General features: G+C 42.7%; 1 protein-coding gene across 1 annotated transcript in view; it reads right to left on the bottom strand.

Moving 5' to 3' along the window:
* Window positions 1–22,093, bottom strand: part of LAPTM4B (lysosomal protein transmembrane 4 beta) — a 55,679-nt gene that overhangs the window by 14,457 nt on the left and 19,129 nt on the right. Inside the window, 5 exon segments of the mRNA XM_009079462.1 lie at window positions 1,502–1,597; window positions 9,204–9,275; window positions 9,278–9,310; window positions 17,411–17,533; window positions 18,145–18,218. Coding sequence (XP_009077710.1) covers window positions 1,502–1,597; window positions 9,204–9,275; window positions 9,278–9,310; window positions 17,411–17,533; window positions 18,145–18,218 — 398 coding nt within the window.

A 22,093-nucleotide genomic window follows, 5' to 3' on the forward strand; every position in this document is an offset into this window, starting at 1 on the left:
GGATGTCTGTTCCAGATGGCACACTTGCAAAAAGGATGGCTTAAACCACTTATGCTGAGTGACAAAAATCAGCTTATCTGGTAGCCAATACCTGTTTAGTTACTGTCCAGATCTATGAGCATTATTTATAAGAGCCTGTGTAACTAGGGGGTACTAACTGGAAAGTTCTGTGCTGGGAACAACAGAGCAAACAGGTAGCAGCAATTCAGACTCTAGGGAATGCTGGATTTTAAGACAAAATCCTTCCATAAACAAGGAAGCATCCAGCTCTGGGGCCCCCAACATAAGAAGGACATGCATATGTTGGAGTGAGTCCAGAGAAGGGCCACAGAGATGAACAGAGGGCTGGAACACCTCTCATGTGTCAACCTGGAGAAAAGAAGGCTCCAGGGAGACCTTATAGTACCTTCCAGTATCTAAAGAAAGTCTACAAGAAAGCCAAACAAGGACATTTCACAAGGGCATGTAGTGACAGGGCAAGGGGGAATGGCTTCAAACTGAAAGTAGGTGGGTTTAGATTAGATATTAGGAAGAAATTATTTACTGTGATGGTGGTGAGACACTGGAATAGGTTGCCCAGAGAAGTTGTGGATGCCTCATCCCTGGAGGTGTTCAAGGCCAGGTTGGATAGGCCTTTGAGCAAACTGGTCTAGTGAAAGGTGTCCTTGCCCATGGTAGGGGGTTGGAACTAGATGATACTGGGTTGGTTCCTTCCAGCTCAAACCATTCTGTGATTCTATGATATTTAAAACTTGTTACTCTAACTTGTAGCAATTATGCTCAGTCTCGTATTTAAGCTTAGATTTCCAGTTCCATTTGTACAGTATTCTGTGCCTTCTGTAACAAGCAAGACATTGCTTAGCAGTCATGCCCTGGACATGTGCTTGTCAGCACTAAACTGCTATAAAGTGAACTGACACCTTCCATTCTTTGAGGTTAAAATCTCCTTATTAATTTCTTTCACATCAATCTGTGTTTCATTCTGTCTCTGTAGTATACAAACCCCATCATGTGCTAAGAAATGAATCATTCAACTTTTGTTGCCTTTTAGCTCCTCTCTGTGAGTTTGCAAAGCACTACACCAGACGTTGAGTGCCCTAAATCACAGTTTCTACAGATATATCCAGATTTAGGAGCAGGTGTAGACCATGGCATCCTTGAGTCCTAATCAGTCCCCCCACTGTCCAGATCATCACACAGCTGAAGAGCTGACAACTGGGGGTCATTCGTTTGGACAGTGAGATAAGCTGTAATTTATGATTAACACAGATTCTTTACCAGAGTATATGCATAAAACTATTTATATAGCAAAAGAAGTATTTTAGCAATAGATGTGATTTGTAACCATTGCACACCAGTCTGTTGAATCTCAATTCCAAACATATCTAACAGATGTGTACCCTCAAAAGAATTAAGGTGGCTAACTAAAGCAGCAGGAAATAATGCAAGATAAAGTTATTAAATGCATATTAGACAAATGTTTGTGATCTAACACGCTTACCGCAGTGTCATTGGTGGTAATGTACACCAACACGTCCGAGTTGTTTCTGCCATTAATGTATCGGTAACAGTTCCACACACAGCTTATCAAGTAACCCTGCAAAGAAAAGGGATTTATTATTCTGTGCAGAAAATAAACCATATGTGTTTTTCTGTTAGAGAACTTCTATTGCTTATAAATATGAATATTGAACCATGGGACAGTCAGTTCCCTGGCTGCAGTGACTGTGAGAATGTGTAGGGGCTCTGTGAGTAATCCAACATCATTCCTCATACTGACAGAACTGGGGTTCTTCAGTCTTGAGAAAAGAAGGCTCTGGGGACACCTTACTGCGGCCCTTCAGTATAGAAAGGGGCTTATAAGAAAGATAGAGGAGACATTTTACCAAGGCCTGTAGTGACCAGACAAGGGGCAATGGTTTAAAACTGGAAGAGGATAGATTTAGGGGGGGCATAAGGAAGAAACATACGGTGAGTGTGGTGAGACACTGGAACAGGTTGCCCAGAGAAATTATGGATGAACCTGGAAATGTTCAAGGTCAGGTTAGATGGGGCTGTCTCTGCTTGTGGCAGTGGGGGTTGGACTAGATGACATTTACAGGTCCCATCCAACCCAAACCATTCTGTGATTAAATGTCTCTGTGATTATGGACACTTTATTGCACTACAAGCTGTACCATCTAGGCAGAGATACTGCAATCTAGACCTATCTGAGTGACATTTGATATTCCAGATATTTAGTATTATAGCATACTTAATGCAGACTAATTGTTTTGAAAAGAAACAGTTTATTTGTGGCTGAATATGGCTAAAGTAACATAATTTTGTGTATATACCCTCCATTTTACTTGAATGAGCACGTCACATATGCTTCCTTTCTTTCTTACACTTTAGAGATACCGAGATGAGTTCAGTCAGACACCTTGTTATTGTCCATGGGATACTACATACCAGCAGAGGTGAGTTTTACAACAAAAAATGAAGGTACAAGTTAGACTGTGACGAAACAAAAAAAAAAAAAAAGGCGGTGCTAAAGATGTAGAATGTCTCAGGGACAGCAGCAAAAGATAAAAAGAAACCAGTTTTGGATTACTCTATGTTAAGGATGTGTAAGCATCGTCAACTGGGGCTTAGTAGAATTAGAAAGTGGAAGCAAATCCCAGCAAAAAGAGCTCAAGCATGCTTGGAAACAGAGGAATCATTGAACAATTTACAGCAAACCCGCCTTGTCCTGTGAGTGGAAGCCTGGACAATGACTATGTGATGATCCTATGTATCACCTGCATTGTTTCAATACTCTGTTTCACTTAATCTGACATTAAATCAATGTATTCCATGTCACTGGAATAATCTGGGGTCTTCCTATTATTCCCTGACTAGAGAAAATTGCCAATGTTAAAGTTTTTTATTGAAATCTGAAATTATTTCTGACCTTTCAATTACTATCACAAATACTTTTTTCTTTTTTTCCCCATGTAAAACAAAAAAAAAAGTCACTGCAGCAATAAACCTACTGCAAAATCATAAACTTCACTGTTTTTGTTCTTGGAGCTCACCTGGCTGTGGGGAGGGCTGCTGCCTGGCAAACAACTAGTTACCTCCACTTTTTTTTAACTGGTTGGGCAAAGTGCTCATGTCCACCATCTCCTTCACCAGCAGGACAGATTTCATTCTGGGCAGCAGAGATTGGAAGGAAGATAGGAGGTAGGAAGATGTGGAGGAGAAGTCAGATCCTCATCATGCTGGGAACAAGGCTGGTGGAACTAAGCAATTCCCTTTGGAGCTTTCTGCTTCCCATGTAGTCACACATGACAGTCATGAGGAGAACTATGTGTTTTGATAGTGCCAAACTTATATTTTTACCTACTAGTTTCTGCACAGCTATTCTTTCACAAACTCAGCGCGTGCAAGTTAAACTGCCAGCAATGACTGGATTTGCATGTGTGTCTCATTGAGTGAGTCATATTTTTGTGACTCACTTGCACTGATGACCTTCCAAAAGCCTCTTATCCCTTTGAGCTGCCCTGTGCTTCCTCTGTCTCCAAAGCTGACACACACGAGCTGTGTTTTTCAGGATGCCATGTGACTCGCTGCTTGCTTGCAGATCAGGAAGATTTTCCACCAGGACCAAGCTGGCTGAAATCTGGTATATTTTATTCCTCTTTTTTACAGGATCTTACAGACCCTGGATGACTTGGCAGTGTCACAGACTTTGACAATACCTTTGACCATTAAATGGGGAGAGCAAAATGCTTCTGGAGTGAGCTAAGTCCCAAGGGGAGATTAGACAGGCTCTACAGCCCAAGCTGTGGCTGTGCAAACCTACCCCAGGCTATTGAACACATGGAGTAAAGGCACATACATGGAGAACTGCATCTTTAAATAGATTAAATAAAATGCCATTGTTAATTACAGATAGTAATAAGTAGTTCAGTAGCTTTCAATGCTTAGATACTAAGGGCTGAGAAATGCATAAGAGCTAAAACAGAACAGAGACTGAATATAGTACACTCCTGTGGGGACACAGCCCGTCTTGATAAAAACCCTTTTACATTAAGCCTACCTACCTGCAAACCTATTTCTAGACTCCTTCTGTCAAAATCCAAACTGAGGGAAGCCCTGTAACTGAGCATCTAACCCTATCTGGAAGAGTATAATGGGAGGTTTATTTTTGAATGCTCCCATTCCAATCCATGTGGTGAATAAAACACATTTAACCCCAAAATGAACCCCTACAGCTCTCCCAGCTCTGAACTCTAGCTCTAATCAGCCCTGCTCCTGCACGCACAGGCTGTTTCTCAGTGGATGAAGTCTGTTCCAGCCCTTGAATTAAAGAGGTCATCAGCCAGCACACACCAAGTAATTGGCCCCGAGACACTGACCCACATACAGCTGAGAGTGGCAGCAGTCCTTGTCCAAGTGCTTTGGACATGTGCTGCTGGCCTGTGAATTATGAGTCATGGAAACTTGTTCTCCTCATCCTGTAACTTTATTTAAACATGTTCCTAATAATTGTTTTCTACTGATGCTGCTGCACTGTTAAATGGGATTCCTGATCCAGTTACTAATTTTTTTTTCCTGAAAAACTTTGCTGGGGTTCAAAAACTGCTTTTAAATGTGTGATTGGACACACAGCATATAAATGTAACAATTTTCACCTCAGCAGACCAAAGTTCATATTTGAAATTAGCCCTACATACAAGGCCTTAAATCCCTCAGCCTTATAAACCCTTAGTGGTACTCCTACATATGATGGCACAGGCTGTTGACAGACAGATTCTGGGGTAGGCAGCCCCAAGTAGACACCGAGTGAAAGGACAGGTGCACAAGAAGGGCTGAATGTGGAAACAGGCACTGTGCCTACTTTCAGTCTTCCCCTTTGGATGGTAGGAAACTACCTGAGTCCCTAAGAAACTGAAACCCACAAATTTTTAACCCTGCCTCTGGCTGTTGCTGTTGCAAATGGGCTTGTTAAGCAGCATAACAGTAATGTACTGCAGACTTCTGCTCATCAGACACATGCCCAACCAGCTGACTGACCAGCATCTTTGTGGAAATCAGAGGTTGCTATATTGTGCTGTTCCTTGTAATACAGCAAGGAAAGGTCTGTGCTGATCTGGGTCACAGCAGCCCTCTGGGCAGCCCCCTCACTGGCAGCAAGTGCAGGGTGAACACTGCAGACCTGACAGAACCCCCTCGGGTTAGGAGCTGCCTGCACTGAATCCCATTTTATTTCCCAGCTGCTTTGAATTTTCTATTTACAGAGCTGGGATGGCCTTCAGTAACCAGTGAAAATGAGATAAAGATTTCTACACAAACTGAAATTTATATGAAGATTTCTGCTAATGGCAGACCAACTGACCACATGTATTTCCCATGTTGGTGCTGCAGAATGAGAAACAATGTGTTGCTGTGCTGATGAAATCTGCAATTAAATCCCTCTTCTCAGCATACTAGTGTGTTTATCTTGTGACTATAAAAAGGCTGCACAAGAACCACTCCTTAGAACTGCAAAGAAGTGCTGTGACTGAGAAGAATTAATGATGCCAAACCAAAGCACCGGCCTGCAACAAATGGCACCTTATAGGGGCCAGGACATCACCTGTTGGCTCACAGTTACACATACTAGGGTATGCAATTTAAAGCAAACTAGCCCCACTTCAGAGATGCTTCTGTAAGTACCCTGCCACCAGCAAGACCTGTCCCAGTTTTTTGTGGAACACGTGGCAACCCCATGGCTCTGTGTTGACCATTCCTGGGAGTGGGGATCAGAGCTTGGCTGTTGGGGCTGTGTTCATGGTCCCAGCTGCTGCTCCATCACCCCTGCAGGAAGGCAGCAGACACAGGTGTGATTCGAACGCCACTGTGTTGGCTATATGCCATTTAAAGTCCTGTGTACACGTATATAAACACATTTTTGCTGCTGGATGTCCTTCCTCAGCCACATAAAACACCTATGTTGTGCGGTATGCAACTCTAGTTCAGTTTCTAGATAAAGACAGTGCATGGAATAACATATTTTGGTCTACTCTGAAAAGGATTCTGTATGAAAGCACCTGAAATATCCATTAACTGCTTCAGATCCAAGTAAATCCTAAGGACTAAGAAGATTAAGTGTTCGTGTGTGGTTAGCTGGCTCGCTTTCTTCCCACCCTATCTTGTCCCCCTTCTCTTTACACAATCCTTTGATTCCAAAGCACAGAACCAACATCTAATACTGCACAATCTTGATTTCTGCTCAATAGTGTCTTCCTTTGCACGTAGCTTCAATCAAAACAAAAGTGTCATGATGCCAAATGCTTCTGACGAATTATGTGATTCTGTTTCATATTTCCCACCAGTCGAATGCAGCTTTTCCTACTGTAACTTTTCCTAGTCACAATGTTTTGGTTCTTCTCCCTATATCTAGTAAAACTCCAGAGGGAGAGGGAGCTCAAGCATATTTTTATGCGCACTACCTTTTCAGTTTCAGTATATAAACATGATACCATCTGTTAAGTCTATCAGTGATAAAATGTGATGCATCTGATAGTGTCCAGCTTTCTTTTCATGAAGCAAGTTCCATAAATCTGCATAGCAGCTCTTCTGGCAACCTAAGAAATTCAAATGAAAATGTTAACTGGAATTTAGTATATGTTTCTGTGTGAGTCATGTTCTTTGTGACTCATTTACATGGTAATACGTTCTTAGAATGAGCATCATATGATTGCCACATATACTCTTGGGAAAAAAAAATTTGTTAGCCACTTTAAAACAAAATGAGTCTTTTGCATGATTAATTTCTTAGGTTTCTTTTTTTCTGTAACAAATATTTTTGCTATTCTGATTTTAGTTGCCTTTTTCTTAATAAGCTTGATGCTTCCTTGCCATACTTAGTCAATGAAATACCAGACCCACCTGGGGTAAAAATGAGCTACCTGCTGCATCTGAGAAATATAAAGAAGACATTCCTTGTGGCACCTGACAGATCTATGTGTTTATTACATTCATATATATTCCATAAAGATGCAAATAAAATAAACTGTACGACTGTGAACATATAAATCCAGAAAGCTAAATTATATTTCTAAATCACAGAAGAAAAGTGAATATCACTTCCAACAGCAACTTAAAATACCCTATCTGTTAGGGCTTTTGCCCTATTTTGAAGTAGCTTCAATAACCTAATCTATCCCTTTTGCTGCAATAACTTTCTCTGTACATATTGTTAAATGTGTTGGCTGGAAGCAACATCTGTAGTATCACTGTGACTCCTTGGGAAATCTCTAATCTTAATGCATAACTGCTCTGCAGAGAAAGAGCAAGAGTATTCTGAAATAAAATTCCATATGAAAGATACAGGAATGGCAGCACTGTCCTGTGGAAACCTGCAAAAGGGTGCAAGAAGAGGGCAAACACACCAACATGCTTTACAAGACGTCCAAGGATCAGGGCACTAGTTGTGCCACAGGTGGTTGTTTTTATTACATTGGTTTGTCTGATCTTATACTGAGCTCTCCTGGGACTTCTGACCCACACAGCAGGTGGGAGCCAATCTCACATCTCCCCTTCACCTGGTACCTGCCACTTTCAGCTGTCTCACACGTGAGGTTTGCATAACAGCAAATAAATCCTCACTCCCTTGTGCCCCTCTGCCGCCTGGTCTCACAGATCTTTATGCTGTTACTACCAGGAAGGATTGTTTGGATCTATTTGCCTGCTCTACAAAATTCTTTGGAGATCATAGAATCATGAAATTTAAGAGTTGGAATGGACCTTACAGGTCATCTAGTCCCAACCACCCCTGCCATGGGCAGGGACACCTCCTCACTAGATCAGGATGCTCAAGGCCTCGTCCAACCTGGCCTTGAACACCGACAGGGTTGGGGCAGCCACCACGTCCCTGGGCAACCTGTTCCAGTGTCTCACCACCCTTATAGTAAAAAATCTTTTCCTCAAGTACAACCTAGACTTTCTCTCCTTCAGTTTGAACCCATTACCCCTTGTCCTATCACTGCAGTTTCTAACCAAGAGTCCCTCTCTGGCTCCTTGTAGGCCCTTCAGATATTGAAAAGTTGCTATGAGGTCTCCATGCAGTCTTCTCTTCTCCAGGCTGAACAGCCCCAACTTCCTCAGCCTGTTTTCATAGGTGAGGTGCTCCAGTCCTCTTACCAACTTTGTGGCCCTTCTCTGGTCTTGCTCCAAGAGTTCCATGTCTTTCTTATGCTGAGGACACCAGAACTGCACACAGTATTCCAGGTGGGATCTCATGAGAGCAGAGGGGGAGAATCACTTCCTTTGACCTGCTAGCTACACTCTTTTTGATGCAGCCCAGGATTTGATTAGCTTCCTGGGCAGAAGGGAATGCTTCCTTCCAGAGGTGGTAAGCATCAAAACTGGCAAAGAAATCTTTATATTTTTTGTTTTCTATTCCTTTCTTAATATTCCTAGCATTTGATTTACTTGTTTGACCAGAGATGAGCAGTAAGTTAATATTTTACAGGTCTACCTATTACAGCTACAAGATCCCTTTTTCAGGTGGTCATGCTTACTTCAGAGTCCATTGCAGTGTCTGTGAAACAAGAGTGTGCTTCCTCTGTGCCCACTTCTTAGATTTGTCACCACTGAGTTCCTCTGCCATTTCATTGTTCAGTCACTCTGTGACATGAGATACTTCTGCAAAGATTTCTTGGCTGATCATTTTCCCTATTTTGAATGACTTTGCAAAACAATGTTGTTCTTAGATTTCCTGCCCCTTCCCAGATCTTCCATGAATGCACCAAACAACATGGGTCTCAGTGTCGGAAAGACTGATAATTTATCCTTATTCTCTCTTTCCTGGCTGCAGTTGGTGAGATTACTTTTTCTCTTCTCCCTATAGATCTTGGAGTGCTTTTTAAAGCGTTTGATGAGAGACTCTGCCAAGTACCTTTTGAAAAAACAAGAAGACTATGTATCTTCCTTGTCCACTGGATGACCCACTCTTTCAAAAGAGTCATGAGTTCCTCCTACAAGCATCACATTTCCCCATCATGGCCTATATGTTCTTGTGTTTGTCTTGGAGATTTTTCTGCTTTTTTTCCATGATGTCTATCGCTTTGTTTTGTATAGCTGTCAGGCTGCCTGGGCTGTAGTTTCCCAGATCTCTTCTAAAGACAGACCTCCCAGCAAGGGACATTCCGCCCATAACCAGAAGTAGACTTTATACACAGTAATGCACTTACCTTAAAAGCCAAAATGATACTTATGAAAAGGAGGATAATCACAACCAGACACGTAGGGTTCACAGACATAATCACATAATCTCTTCCTTGAAGGGAAAATTGTTGGGCTGCATAAGCAAAAATAAGCAAAACACTCTAAGTTAATCTCACAAGTCATTTAAGAGCCATTCAATTAGTGCACTCTATAATTAACAGCTTACAAAGCTTTCTGTGATCTACTAAATTGTGAGCTCTCCACATCAACAACCAGTTTCAGTAAGTTTGGCTGGAACAGGCATTGTGAAGACTTGTCTGACAAAGGTTCCCTGGAGGGCTGAGGGATTTCCTTAGTGCTTTGTATGTGGTGTAGGTTCTCTTTTCTTCAGTGCACACAGGATTTGTATCTGACACAAACCAGCAAAGGACTGGGAGCTTTGCAGCAGGAAACCTGCCATCCTGGGAAATGGTAAGTCATGTATGTATTAAATAATCATTACACTAGCACTGGTTGCCAAAGACCAGTGGCAGCTCCTTTCAGAAAGTCAAAGCAGGAAAAGCTGGACAGACAGAATAATAAATAAATAAATAAATAAATATTTGAAGACACATTGAGTCTATCCTGCTCCATCTTATTTTGGCTAAATTTACACTACTTCTCCAGGAGCACTTGCTAGCGCTGCTGTCTTGAGAGCATGTCCCATGGAGGCACAGGTCCTACAGGGGAGCCACATCATGATTTCAAGTTCAAATGTGCTCCAAGTCCTTCTGCTACCTCATGCATGAAATGGAGGTGACAAAATTAATCTTCCTGCTTAGCACAGGCTCTAGGGATTTACAATTTTGAAACGCTCTAGGATCACTGGCTGAAAAAAAGCCTCTAAAAATGTTTTACTGTATTTGTTATTGCTTAAAGAAAACATAACCTTTAAAATGAATGTTCCAAAATGTTTTCAAACATTGCAAGGCACAAGTTCCCGTTTGTTAGAATAAACCATTGTTCACAGACAGAGCTGCTCTCCACAAAAGATAGCTCCGCTGCAACAGTAGCTCATTATAACTGAATGCAATAGCTCCTTCCACACACAACTCCCTTTTCCCTTACAGGTCTAATTACTTAACCAGGCCAGCTCTGCATCCTTGTCAGGACAATTAACTAGACCGAGCTATAACTGTATTCTTGGCAATGATGGTGTAAATCCAGAGTAACCCCTTAATAACCCTTATTCTAGCACTCAGCCCAGTTCATCAGGAAATTATCTTTTTTTTTGACAGCTGCTACTGAGAATAGCTCTTTATTTAGCGCTTCCATGAACTGTTCAGAGTGGTTAACATCAACAGCAGCTGTAACCATTTTCAGATAAATGTTACATAAGCACATTTTCCGCTTCTTGACAGCAATGTTTCTGTTCCTGTACTGAATTTCATGGCTGAAGTTTTTATCACATTATCTTCTTTGTGAAGGTACAGCTTTTGTAGGAAACTAGCTTGCCATAATTCAATAAGTTGCTCCGTTTTTTTTCTTTTCCATAGAAGGTTATTCTAAATATAGTGGATGTGGTCACCCAGAGACCAAGAAAGTGAGAGTATATGCCAAGAAAAGATGCACTGAAAGGTAAACAAAAACCTTATATGCAGAAAATTGAAGTATTAATGCCCCAGCTTGCCCTCCTGCTTGCAGGAAGGAGGCCATGCAAGAAAGTTAAGACAGTCCAGTCAGTTAAGGATGATTAGAGTAAAATGGCCCCTAAATGATTTTTTCAGTACTGACTTACCATTAAGAAACTAGCCAAACTAGTTTGTGAATGTAATAAAAAATTCCTAGTAAAGCTTTGGTCCTCCTACATGCTGACTTTCTGGAACCAGTCATCAGTTGAAGACTAGAGGACTGCATGCTGGGGTCTTGGCCATAATCAAATGGCCTGTTTCCAGATGTCAAGTCAACTGGGATTTGCATGGGGGCAGGATGAGGGCAGGAAAAGGACCAAGAAAATTCTCACTACCTTGAAAAGCAGGAACATCTGCTGGAGCCATGAGCCCTGGCCAAGGCTGGGAGCAGGATGTGCTGCTGAGCAGTTCCTGGCTCTCCCTTATATCAGCGTCAGCATTTCAGGTGAAGGAACAATAATTCAGCAAAGCCAGGAGAGCATATGAGGAACAAATGCTGTGGTTTGTTCCCTTCAGGCTCAGCTTTCTGGGTCTCTGTCCTGAAGAGGTATTAGGTGTGAGGAGACCCAAGTGAGGTGGTGGGTGCTGTACCCATGCGGTGGTCACCTCCACCCACAGGTGCCAGGGAGGTCTTGGTGCAGGGTGTGAAAACTGAAGCTGGTCCCTCCCGGGAATTCCAGGCTTGCTGTGTGGGAGGCAAAGTTGTCAGGGCTGTGATGAACAGCCCAGGGTCATCAGGTCAGCATGGAAGAAACCTCTTTGTCTTTGTTTGCTAATCAGGGCTGGGCTGGCCTATGAGCAGTCTGATCTTGACTCACAGCTACAAACCTCTTCAGTGCTATAGGAAAACCAATTTATAAAACCTGCAGCTTTTGGCAAAGAAGCAGGAAAGATGGTGGGAAGCATCTTGGCTGGCTCCAGGCTCACCTGGAGCAGGGGCTACCATGGAGCTGGTGTTATCAGGAGACCCTTGGGGGTCTTCCTGTGGCAGCAGCTGTTCCCAAAATCTCATTCATTCCCATGGAAACGTGTACCAACCGTGGTTCATATGAACCAAAGACCCACTGCCTTCCACCGACTGCAGTGATAAGCTTAAACACTGATGTGGATGCATGAGGTGGGACAAAAAATTCTGCCCTTGTGCTGGGGGTTTGCTCTGCTGTGGGGAGACCAATGAAATCCTACTGCTGGGAAGGTTCCAGACACAAGGCTCAGTGCTACAACTGCTGGAAGAAGATCAGTGTCAAATGTTATGCAAAGTTTTATGAAGATGAGACTGAAATAGGTCTGGGTGGGAAAAATCAAGGCTGTCACTGGAAATACAGGAGTAATTTGGCAGCACAACGTGATGAAATTTTCTATACAAACAAAAGGTAGTTGTAGTGTGTGGCACCAGCATGCTAAAGTCATAATGAAAGTGTCATTTATAACCTTGTCACAGACATGGAGAGAGCTGCATGCATAGTATTATACCTGATACACTTCTAATTAAAACAATTACTGCTTACATATATCAGAGCTCTATTAGACACTTAAAAAGAATCAAAAACTTGAACAGAAAGTAAATTTCTCCTGCACTGATATTGTACACATGCACAAGAAGAATAAAATGTCAAAGGCTAAAGCCATTTCTCATTCCCTCAGTGTGTTTGGGTAATCTTTCATGTCTTTCTTCCCCTTGGACCACAAAAAGTCTACTTTAAAATATGGTGTGGATTCTCATTCCAAGTTACAATCCTCTGAGTATCAGAATCTTACAAAATTGAAAGAAAACAGTAACGTGTCTGTAGAATTCTTAAAGCTCTACTATGAAGTTAGTAGTACTTCTTTGAAATTATAAAATGGGATTAAAAATGCCAGAAAAGATATTTCTTTTTTAAGCTTTAGTTTATAGGAATGATTTCTTTAGGTTTAGTCTCTTTTACGTTCTCTAGACGTTTTCCTAGGATTTAAGAGCATGACTGATAGATACCACCTGAATTGTTAGGCAGCCACATTACAGGCAGTCCCACAGTAAAGCTTTTTAATATACTTTGAAATTTTGTTTAGATGAACTGTCACAGTCCTGTACTTTAATAAAAAAAAGTTTACATAAGTCAGTTGCAGACTAGCCTGTTCTGCACTTCTGCTTCAATTCATCTGATACACTGTTATCAGGTGACAGAAGATTAGGTGTTTAATTTGAAGGCTTTACAAAGCACATATATCAAAGATTTAGTGGGACTAAAGAAAAGCAATGTGCTTTAGGTCAAACTGCTTTAGACCTCTACTGCTCCAAGAACCAAAATGATTTTTATTTGATACATGTTGGATTCCTTGTATGTGCAGGGTTTTGTGTTTTTTAAGCAACAGTGATAATGACCAAGATGTCCAACATAACTCTTAGAAACTTTTATCACGTGATCACCATAAAACATAACAAGTGCAAGATTTGTAACATCTACCTATTTTACATGACCCTTCATGCTGAGATTCTCTTGCAATTTATGAGAATTAAGTGGCACACCCATGTGCAACTGGGTATCAAAAGGCAACAAAAAGTTTCCAGACACTTGCTCCTCTGAAAGAAGCAGCTGGTGTAGGCTGATGTTACCAAACACCCTGTGAACACAATGTTCTGTATTTTACAATTGCAATATTTTCAGCTAGGACTCTGCCCAGCCTACTGATAGGTACTCATTCATCATCTTGCTGAAAGTACATAGAGGGTTTCACAGTAGCTTGCAACTCACCACTAACAGACTGAAATCTGGCACGTGTGCACCAAAGTGAATGGATAACAACCCCAGATACCAGCAAAGGGGAGTAGAAAAGGTTAAAGGCACAGGGTTTTCACCTCAGAGCAAGAAAAAAATGTTCTTCTGAGAGAGCCAAATACATTTCCATTACCTAATGCACACCTTCTTCCAGATATTCAATAATGGATTTGAAGAATGACTGGGATTTTTCATTTCCCTTATGGAGATGTGCCCCTTAAAGTATCATTCCCCAAATGCAAAGCAGTTTTAGAGGAACAAAACCTGTAAGAACGCCAGGAAGAAACCCAGTCCTTATTTCCTGCCTACCTTGGCAGACCTCTGCAAAGGGGGTGAGAGCAGGATGGATCTAGGGCTTATTTATAACTCATTAGGAGCGATCACATCCAGCTGGCATGACTCAGGTCTCACCTACAGGGACAAGGGTATTAACTCTAGCCTTGTTCTAAATGTGGTGTTTGAGGTGATAAACCCATCTACCACGGGTATTGTTAAAAGGTAGGGAAACAAGCCTGAACAAGCCTGTTCAGCAATATTTGAGCGCTAGCGCTGGATTGGTGACATTATCACTGAAGACTTGAAAAGCTTCTATTTAGCTTATCTCATTGCATGTCTGAGTACCTGATACGTTGAATGGGATGTTCCTCTCTCCCTTTTGCTTTTGCCCACTCAGACAGAGTGTATTTACTCTAAACCATACATAACTACCTTTTTCCAACTGATGGAGCCTTTCCAGATAAAGGTACAAGGGGCTCCTGTTGAGCCATTTATGCTTGGGACCACAAATATAAAACAGGCAGCATAAACAACTTCCAGGTGGATGCAGAACAGCTTCAAAACAGCTTCAAAGCTCTGCTGAACAGGTGATATTAACTGTACAAAATTCATCACAGTTCTTGGTAGCTTTTCCCTATCACTAATCTCCCCTATGGATGATAAAATACAAACTAATCCTTATTTCTAAATGAACTTAACCTGGACTAGCTTTCAGCTGCTCATTATCATTATGCCTCACATCTAATTTAAACAGCCTTTTAATACCTCATTATTTTGCATATGAAAATGCTAACGGCACCACCTCTTGGCCTCCTTTCTCAGTAAATTAAGAAGGAAAAGCTGATTGTCTCTCATCATACTGCAATATATCCAGCTTTTATACAGTTTTTAAGAGACATTTCTGCATGTTCTCTGACTTCTAAGCATTGCTTTTTACAACCAGACTCCATAAACAGACAGAGAAAACCTGTATCACCAACTACGAAGGGATGTCTCCTCTGCATTACTATTAAATTGCTCTTTTTTTCTGTTCACAAATCCCCAGAGCAGCTTTTACAAGCAGCAAAACAACCTCGGCACTCTAGTTTTGGTACTTAGTTCCCGAGGCTGCTTACAGGGTCATGGTATCCCAGGCACAGTTGTCATATTGTATGCTCATCTGTATTCTTCATGCTTATACATTTCTTTGCACTTACCTATGTAGCACACATTAATGATTGAACCCAGGTCCTCTGTCAGTCTAGCTCACTCTGATTAATGGTTCTATCCTTAGTGTTATATACTTCTTCATTAAACTCTGTGTCAGCCATGGGTTTTACTAGAAGTGATTTTGCTGGGAAAAGTCACAAGTACTGCCCCTGGGAAATGGAGAGATGTGCTCACTCTGGGCAATGCAGGGTAGGGTCTTTCAGAGGACGACACATAACAGCCAGATTAGACTCCTGCTCACTTCCTTTGCCAAACGACTCGATCCCTCTAGACAGTGAGCCTGAAGAAGCTCTCCCAAGGCTGACATTAGCCTTTGTGAAGGGCCTCTTGGGTATCAACATTATTAATGGAAATCAGGATGATGCATGAAATCTACTGCCAATTCCTTGAGACCTTCCTCTACCCGAAATAGAAACTCACTGGCAGTTGGTTGGTTTGACCACGACCCTTTGCAGCCTGCCAGCTAACCCCTCCTAATCCATGTGATACATCCTTTATTGATCTAGTGCTTTATTGTTGCTCTGAGCACCATGCTGGGAAGTCAAACATCTCATGAAAGTCCATTATGCCCCTGCCCATCTTTATTGACAAGTCAGTAATCTTGTCAGTGAAAGAAAATGAGTTTGCCTGGAGGACTGATTTTCCACGAAACCCGTGCTGGCAGTCATTAATCATTTTGCTCTGCTCTAATCCTTTATCAATTGACTCTCTTCTCAGCCCCAGCCCTTCTGTTATTCTGCTTGGTAGCAATGTCAGGCTAATCAGCCTATAATTATCCTGGAAATCCCCCTTGCCCTTTTGAGCACTGACAGTTTAGCGCTCCTGAAGTCCTGCAGCATTTCATTACCAGTCTGGAAAATGATTTACAACAGCAAGACAAAGATATGTGCAGCCAGAGATTTTAACACTCCAGAGCAGCAATGCAGCTCAGAGAGTGCTCTGCTCTACTATTCCCAATCCCTTCCTTCTACTTCTGCTACAGAAGAGACTATTATTTTTTTTATCTGCAGGACACACAGTGAAGTTTTAGCAGACATTTGGAGAAAATCAGCTGCTCTTCGCCCTTCTAATGAGCCAGCTCCAGATACAGCATCATATTTTCAGCAGAAGAGCAGAGGCTTTTCAGTGTGCGGCTCCCAACCTGCTTCTGTCTCCCCACATTCTTGCACAGTGACCAAGACTGAGTAAAACCTGGTTATGACTCATGCTCTGGGAATGGGGGGGAGTTCCTACATCCACACAGATGCTTGTACTGCCACAAGAGCAGCGCTGGCACCACGGCAGCAGCGAGGGACTGCAGGTGAAGGACGGGCAGGAGGGATACAGCCAGTGGCAGTGCCAGGTTTAAGCAGTCACTAAACTATGGCTGTAATTTGCTCTTTTTCACTTGTATCTCCAAGAACCTTTTGGGTTATTCCTCGGCTTCTCTTCCAGTGTACCATCAGCTGTGAATGCAGGTGGGTGTTAAATAAGATGAATGATAACAGGCTCCTGATGCATCCCAGCTCCCACTGGCTTGACACATTGCCTCTTCGTGCAGATTTGTGTGGCTACTTATATGCCTGCTGTTTCTCATTACCTGTTATTTATACTGCCCTAGCTAGCTTTCCATCCACACAACAAAGTTCACAGCCAAGCTAATCTGTATTCAGGTTCTCAAGGCAGATTTTCAGAGACAGTTGCAGCACTGGCTTCTCCAGAGCTCTGCAAATCCATGTGAACCCCACTGGACATAGCACACAGTCCTGTAATGAGACAGAGGCTGGTGGGCTCTTGTCTTTACTTTAGGGGGTTGCAATCATATCTCATAAGCTTATGCAATGCTAGCTATGGATGTTTGACCAAAGCAGACCATGGCAAGAAGGGAGCCTTCAATTGTCCCCAAGACAGAATCCAAAATATTTTCTAGCAAAACCAAACCTACACTAAATCAAACTTCTGCCTAATGATATGTATTAAAGCTACCGAATAAATTAAAAAGAGCAACAAAACCACAAATAAGCCACTGGCTATGAACACAACAACTCTGAATGCAAATACAATTACTTATTATCTATGCCTTGCAATAGGAGTCTCATTCTAAATGAGGTGGTGCTGAGAGCTTTCAGGACATTGCAAAACTCCAGAGCTTTGCACAAATGCTGTAGTAAGTTAGTAATGTAACCTTGCAAAAAGGCTGAATTCAGACCGGCAAGGACTGAGAGAATTTGTCAAGGACTGCATGGGAAATCAACAGGAAACCATTGGTTAGAAATACAGGACAAACAGCGCACCTTATGTGTTTTTTTCCCCCCAAAGGCTTGTGAACATCAAGTGATTTACCAGCTGGCGGAGGTAGTCCTGAATTGTGCTGGGATAGACGACTACACTGATGGCAACCAATGTGTTGAGAGCGAAGTCAAAGATTTGGTAACAGAAGAAAGGGATGATCCAAGCTGCATGTTGCTAAAAAGGAAATAAATTAGAATCTCATCAGCCACAAGTTCAAATAGAAGGATATATGTCTTTCTCCACTAAAATCTAAGAAATATTTGACACTATGCCATATTGAATAACCTAAAAGAAACATGACATTGAACTAAAAGTGTTGGCCAAGGCAGTTTGGCTGCTGAACTGCAGCAACGTGTGGTGCAACTCCCACAATTCATTATACTAGGGCATTTAGAAACCACATGATACTTTCCTCCCCTAATTAACAGATTTAATTGATTATTTTTAATTTAAATTAACAGGCCTGGAAAATGGGAAAAACTTCCCTTAAGTTTGGTAGGTACAAGATTTAGTTCTCTGAATTCACCATTTGCCCGGAGCTTGTTCGTATTTGAAACTGCAGACAGCCAACACAACTGGGCAGTCCTGCTGCCTGCAGCACGGGGCCCTGGGGTACCACTGATCTAAGCAATCAGTGCTGCTGCCTCTTCAACTTCTTTTTTTTCACTCTACTTTTCAGCTAAACGACTAAAGAAGAAATTGTTAGCTAGCATTTTTCTTAATTTTGTTTCTAGAGAGCTGTGTAGTTCAGTTGATTCATGTCTTCACCACATATAATGAATTACCTTATATGCGCCATATGTAGCCATTGCACAGATCAGAATCATAAGAAGAGAAATTGCGGTGGCAATGCACATATCTGGAAAAGAGACACACCAAAATGATTGCAGAGAAATTCAGGGCTTGGTTCAGTTATTTTGTCATCTACCTTGTGCAGATGGCAGGGTAGGAAATGGGTGGAGATGGGGTCAGGTGCTTCATTCAGCCATTACTGGAGGAAATCTCTGGCTCTTGGGGCAAACCTCCTAAATATGAGGAGCACAGACAGTGATTACACTGTACAAGTCACTGCAGCCTCTATGAGGCTGTGGGGATGAATGATCTAATTTTTCTGAGGATTTTCAAACATTAGGAGCAGACTTGACAAGAAGACTACTTTGCCGGTGATTATGACATCTGTAGTCAGAAAGTCTCTGCTTTCTGCACTACAGATTGCTTCTCCACCAACGACTGCTGTATACCATTGGTCACACATCTCTATAAACTGTGCAAAAGGTGCAAAACTGGCAGGTAGACATCTTAGACCAGAAATAACATATTGAAAAGTTTCATTTCAACTAACAATACTACAGAGATATATTTATTAATGAAGATGTATAACTGTCAGGAAAGGCGAAGCAGTAAAGGAAGGAAAATATTTTTTAAGGTTTTGATTTGAGTAATTACAGGACTCCTATCTTTTTCTTCTATTACTGATTATCTTTCAATTAATTTTTCAACAGATTTAAGAAGTTCCTAAGCCATGAACAGCTGAAAGTAGATCCTGGGGGAAAAAAATTCACATGCTTGGTCTTTTCATATGCACCTCCCTTGATATCACTACAGGCCATTGCCAGGACAACATTAATGCATTGCTAAACATGACCTTACAGTGAGTTTGGGAGTGCAATGGAACATTGCACCTATTTTTCCGAGGCTAAGCCAGTGCACAAAGAGAAGTGAGGATGTGACGTATATAGGACATGACTTTAGAGATCCCACCTCTGTTGGTATCTGTGAGGAACCTGCTGTTCACATTGCTGTCACCAGGTGCATTTAAACTACCTTCCTTGATGATGTACCTGGTGGACTTGAGACACACTACCCTGACTTTGGAGGCATTCAAAGCATAAGGATGACTTTGTTTGATTACAGAATTGCCACAACATCTAACTCCAGCACATGATGAGGAGCGTCCCACCGCATGGACAATCCCTCCAACTCCCTGGATGCATTGAAATCAGGTTCTGGGTAAGTGTCCTGGAGTCTTCATCAAAGTCCCTGAAAGGTTCTGATTTGATAGCTGTGGACAGGTCTCCCCTACCACCACCAGGTAGCAGCGCAGGCTCACCCAGGTCATGGCTGAAGAGGAAGGACAGCCACTAAGTCTTGTCTGTCATTATTTCGAGCCTACCAGTATGATCATCCATGTAGAAGACAAAAACCCCAGCCCTTGATCCTCTTGTGCCTGAGGGAACAGAAACCTTGCCCTAGTGCAGAGCTCTGCCAACACTAATCCAGATTTCTGATGGCCCTTAATGCAGAGGGGAATCTGAGACTTTTGAAGCTGGTGGAAAAATGAGCAAGAGGAGACTGTTGCTGACTGGTGAGGGCATCTCCAGAGGGTGCTTATGTTTGCTAGGCTACAGGCTCCTTGGGCACTGTACCTACCACCAGCAGGATTAAGGACTTCAGAACCCCAGTCTCTCCTTTTCCAGGACACTGCCTATGTCCTGAGTTTCAGGACTCTTGCTCTCCCTGTCTTGCCTCCAAACGTTGTCCTTGTGACTGAATAGGGACTCAAATGCCACAGAAGTCCTATTGCAGGCTGCTTCCTAATTTAATGGATTAAATTTAATGGATAAAGTGCCCTTTCCTGGTACTTGGAGGAGCACATTTAAACCACTGTAGTCTCTAGTCTGATGAGGCCCTGGAGCACAGATGTCCTTACTCACAGTGCAAATGCTTGAATCTCTGTCTTATTGTCAAAATAAGCATGTCTCACCCAAGAGAGGGGCCAGCACTCAGCACTGAGGTTAGCTGCACCCCTGGTTGCTTTCTTCACAGTAGCTTTATGCAGCTTGGCTTTTGTGTGCTATGAAATGCTATTGGGAGGCAGCTGGGTTCCCTGTCCATAATTTAGGAGGGGGTGACATCTCAGTGCATCCCAAATTGCTCTTCAGAGGCACCTCCTTCTGTGTGAAGAATCTGGACATCCAGCACAGGTGTCTGAGCTGCACTGCGTCGACCAGTCTCTAGCTTTTTAGGAGCTGTAAAGGCTGTGCTGTGCCTGTTAGAGGTGATCTGAATTCTGCCCTCAAGAGGAAGAAGCATCCGCAAAATAAACCTCTACTTATAAAAGGTATTGCAGCCTCTTCTGACACTCTTAGCTGTGTAGCCATTTACTCTGGCTGCCCACATACATCCTGTGAAATCAAAATAATTTTGAATAGATTAGGTACAATTGAGGAGATGAAAGAAAAGGAGAGAAGTGGAAATGGCTACCTGTAGCCACTAACCTCAATTGAACTTCTTGTAAAAGAGGCTCTTGGATCAACGTTTTTATTTTAACCATCAGTTTGGAAGCATTGCTTCTGTATTTATTCTGTCCATTCTTAATCCCAACCACCTATTCCCTGTACCCAAGGGGAAGCTGCTGTCACTGCCATTTGCAGCAGAATCAGCAGTAACAGGCTCTGCTTTGCTGGTGACCATGGCAGTACTGTTTCAGAGCCAGAGCACAGCAAACTGTGATGAACTTGACACTGAAGCTCTGGTATGACACACTCATGCTCCCTGTCTCCAGTGTCTCCCTAGCCATGCTCCACCGTGCCAGGTCCTAGTTGGCTCAAGCTGGTTCTTTCTCATTTAAGGCTTCATTGGGTTTTTTGAGCTGTGTCAGCTTCAATTAATCAGAATGAAACTAGATATCTAGCACATTTAATGGGAAGCTAACAGGGGTGCGTGATTTACTTTTTTCCAGCCGTGCTGTGCTTTCCATGGCATTCATGGCTAGAAGGGCTGTACTTGAACCAAATGGTTATATAGACTATTGCCCTTGGTGGCTTTTTGAGTTTTCTCCTTGGGCTTAAAGAAACCAGCTGAAGTTTTTTCTTCTTATACACTGCAATGAGGTCCTACCTTCCTGCTGCTTTGGGGAGAGGCTGCTGCCGGTGCTGGGCAGAGCTCTTGCCATGGGGTGCTAATGTGCATGGTAAGGTGCAGCAGGAGCTCCTTCCAATCCATCTCAAAAGCATTTCCTTGCCTTTCCCTCTCCTCTAGCAGAGGAGGCTGATGGTGGGTACTGCAGGGACAGGCAGGAGCAGACAGCGAGGCCAGTCCCTGAGCCAGGACTTACACGGAGTGATGAAGACCTGAAATCCTCCACTTCATCACCTGCCCCAGCCCTGGAGTTAATCACTGGCTCACAGCTCTGACAGCAGGGGCCAGAAAGCTGCTGATCAGAAGCCTGCAATCCTCAGGCAGTTTCACCCACCCTCACAGCCTTATTTATCCAACAGCCTCCTTATTTCCAGCTAAGGATTACTGCCTTGCTCCCTCCTCCAAGCTGCTTGTGCAAGCTCAGTGGCACTGCTGCCAGCCGCTGTGCAGCCTCCTGGGTCACAACCTGCGCAGCAGTGGCATTTTCTCTCCAGCAAAAGAAGGAGGCCAGTGAGAAGAAAAGAGAATCTTCTGCACCTTTGAGCACAGCCCATTAACCACGGAGAATAAGGCCAGAGGGGAAAATGCCACCCTGAATATGCTATGCTGGGCAGGGATGTATTTTTTCCCTCTCCCTGTAACATGGGGTTTGTACTATACAGGTGGTGTTGATGGATTGGGGCAGGAAGGTACCTACTCTACCAATTCCATTTGCCCCCCAGCAGAAGTTCAAGCCTGTTGTCTGTAGGTCTCTTTAGTAATTTTTTTCTATTTGAATAAATCTTTTTAAGTCCAGGGTACATGTCATGTTCA

This window comes from Acanthisitta chloris, unplaced genomic scaffold (assembly GCF_000695815.1).
Source record: "Acanthisitta chloris isolate BGI_N310 unplaced genomic scaffold, ASM69581v1 scaffold30657, whole genome shotgun sequence".
In the NCBI taxonomy this organism is placed as follows: Eukaryota; Metazoa; Chordata; class Aves; order Passeriformes; family Acanthisittidae; genus Acanthisitta; species Acanthisitta chloris.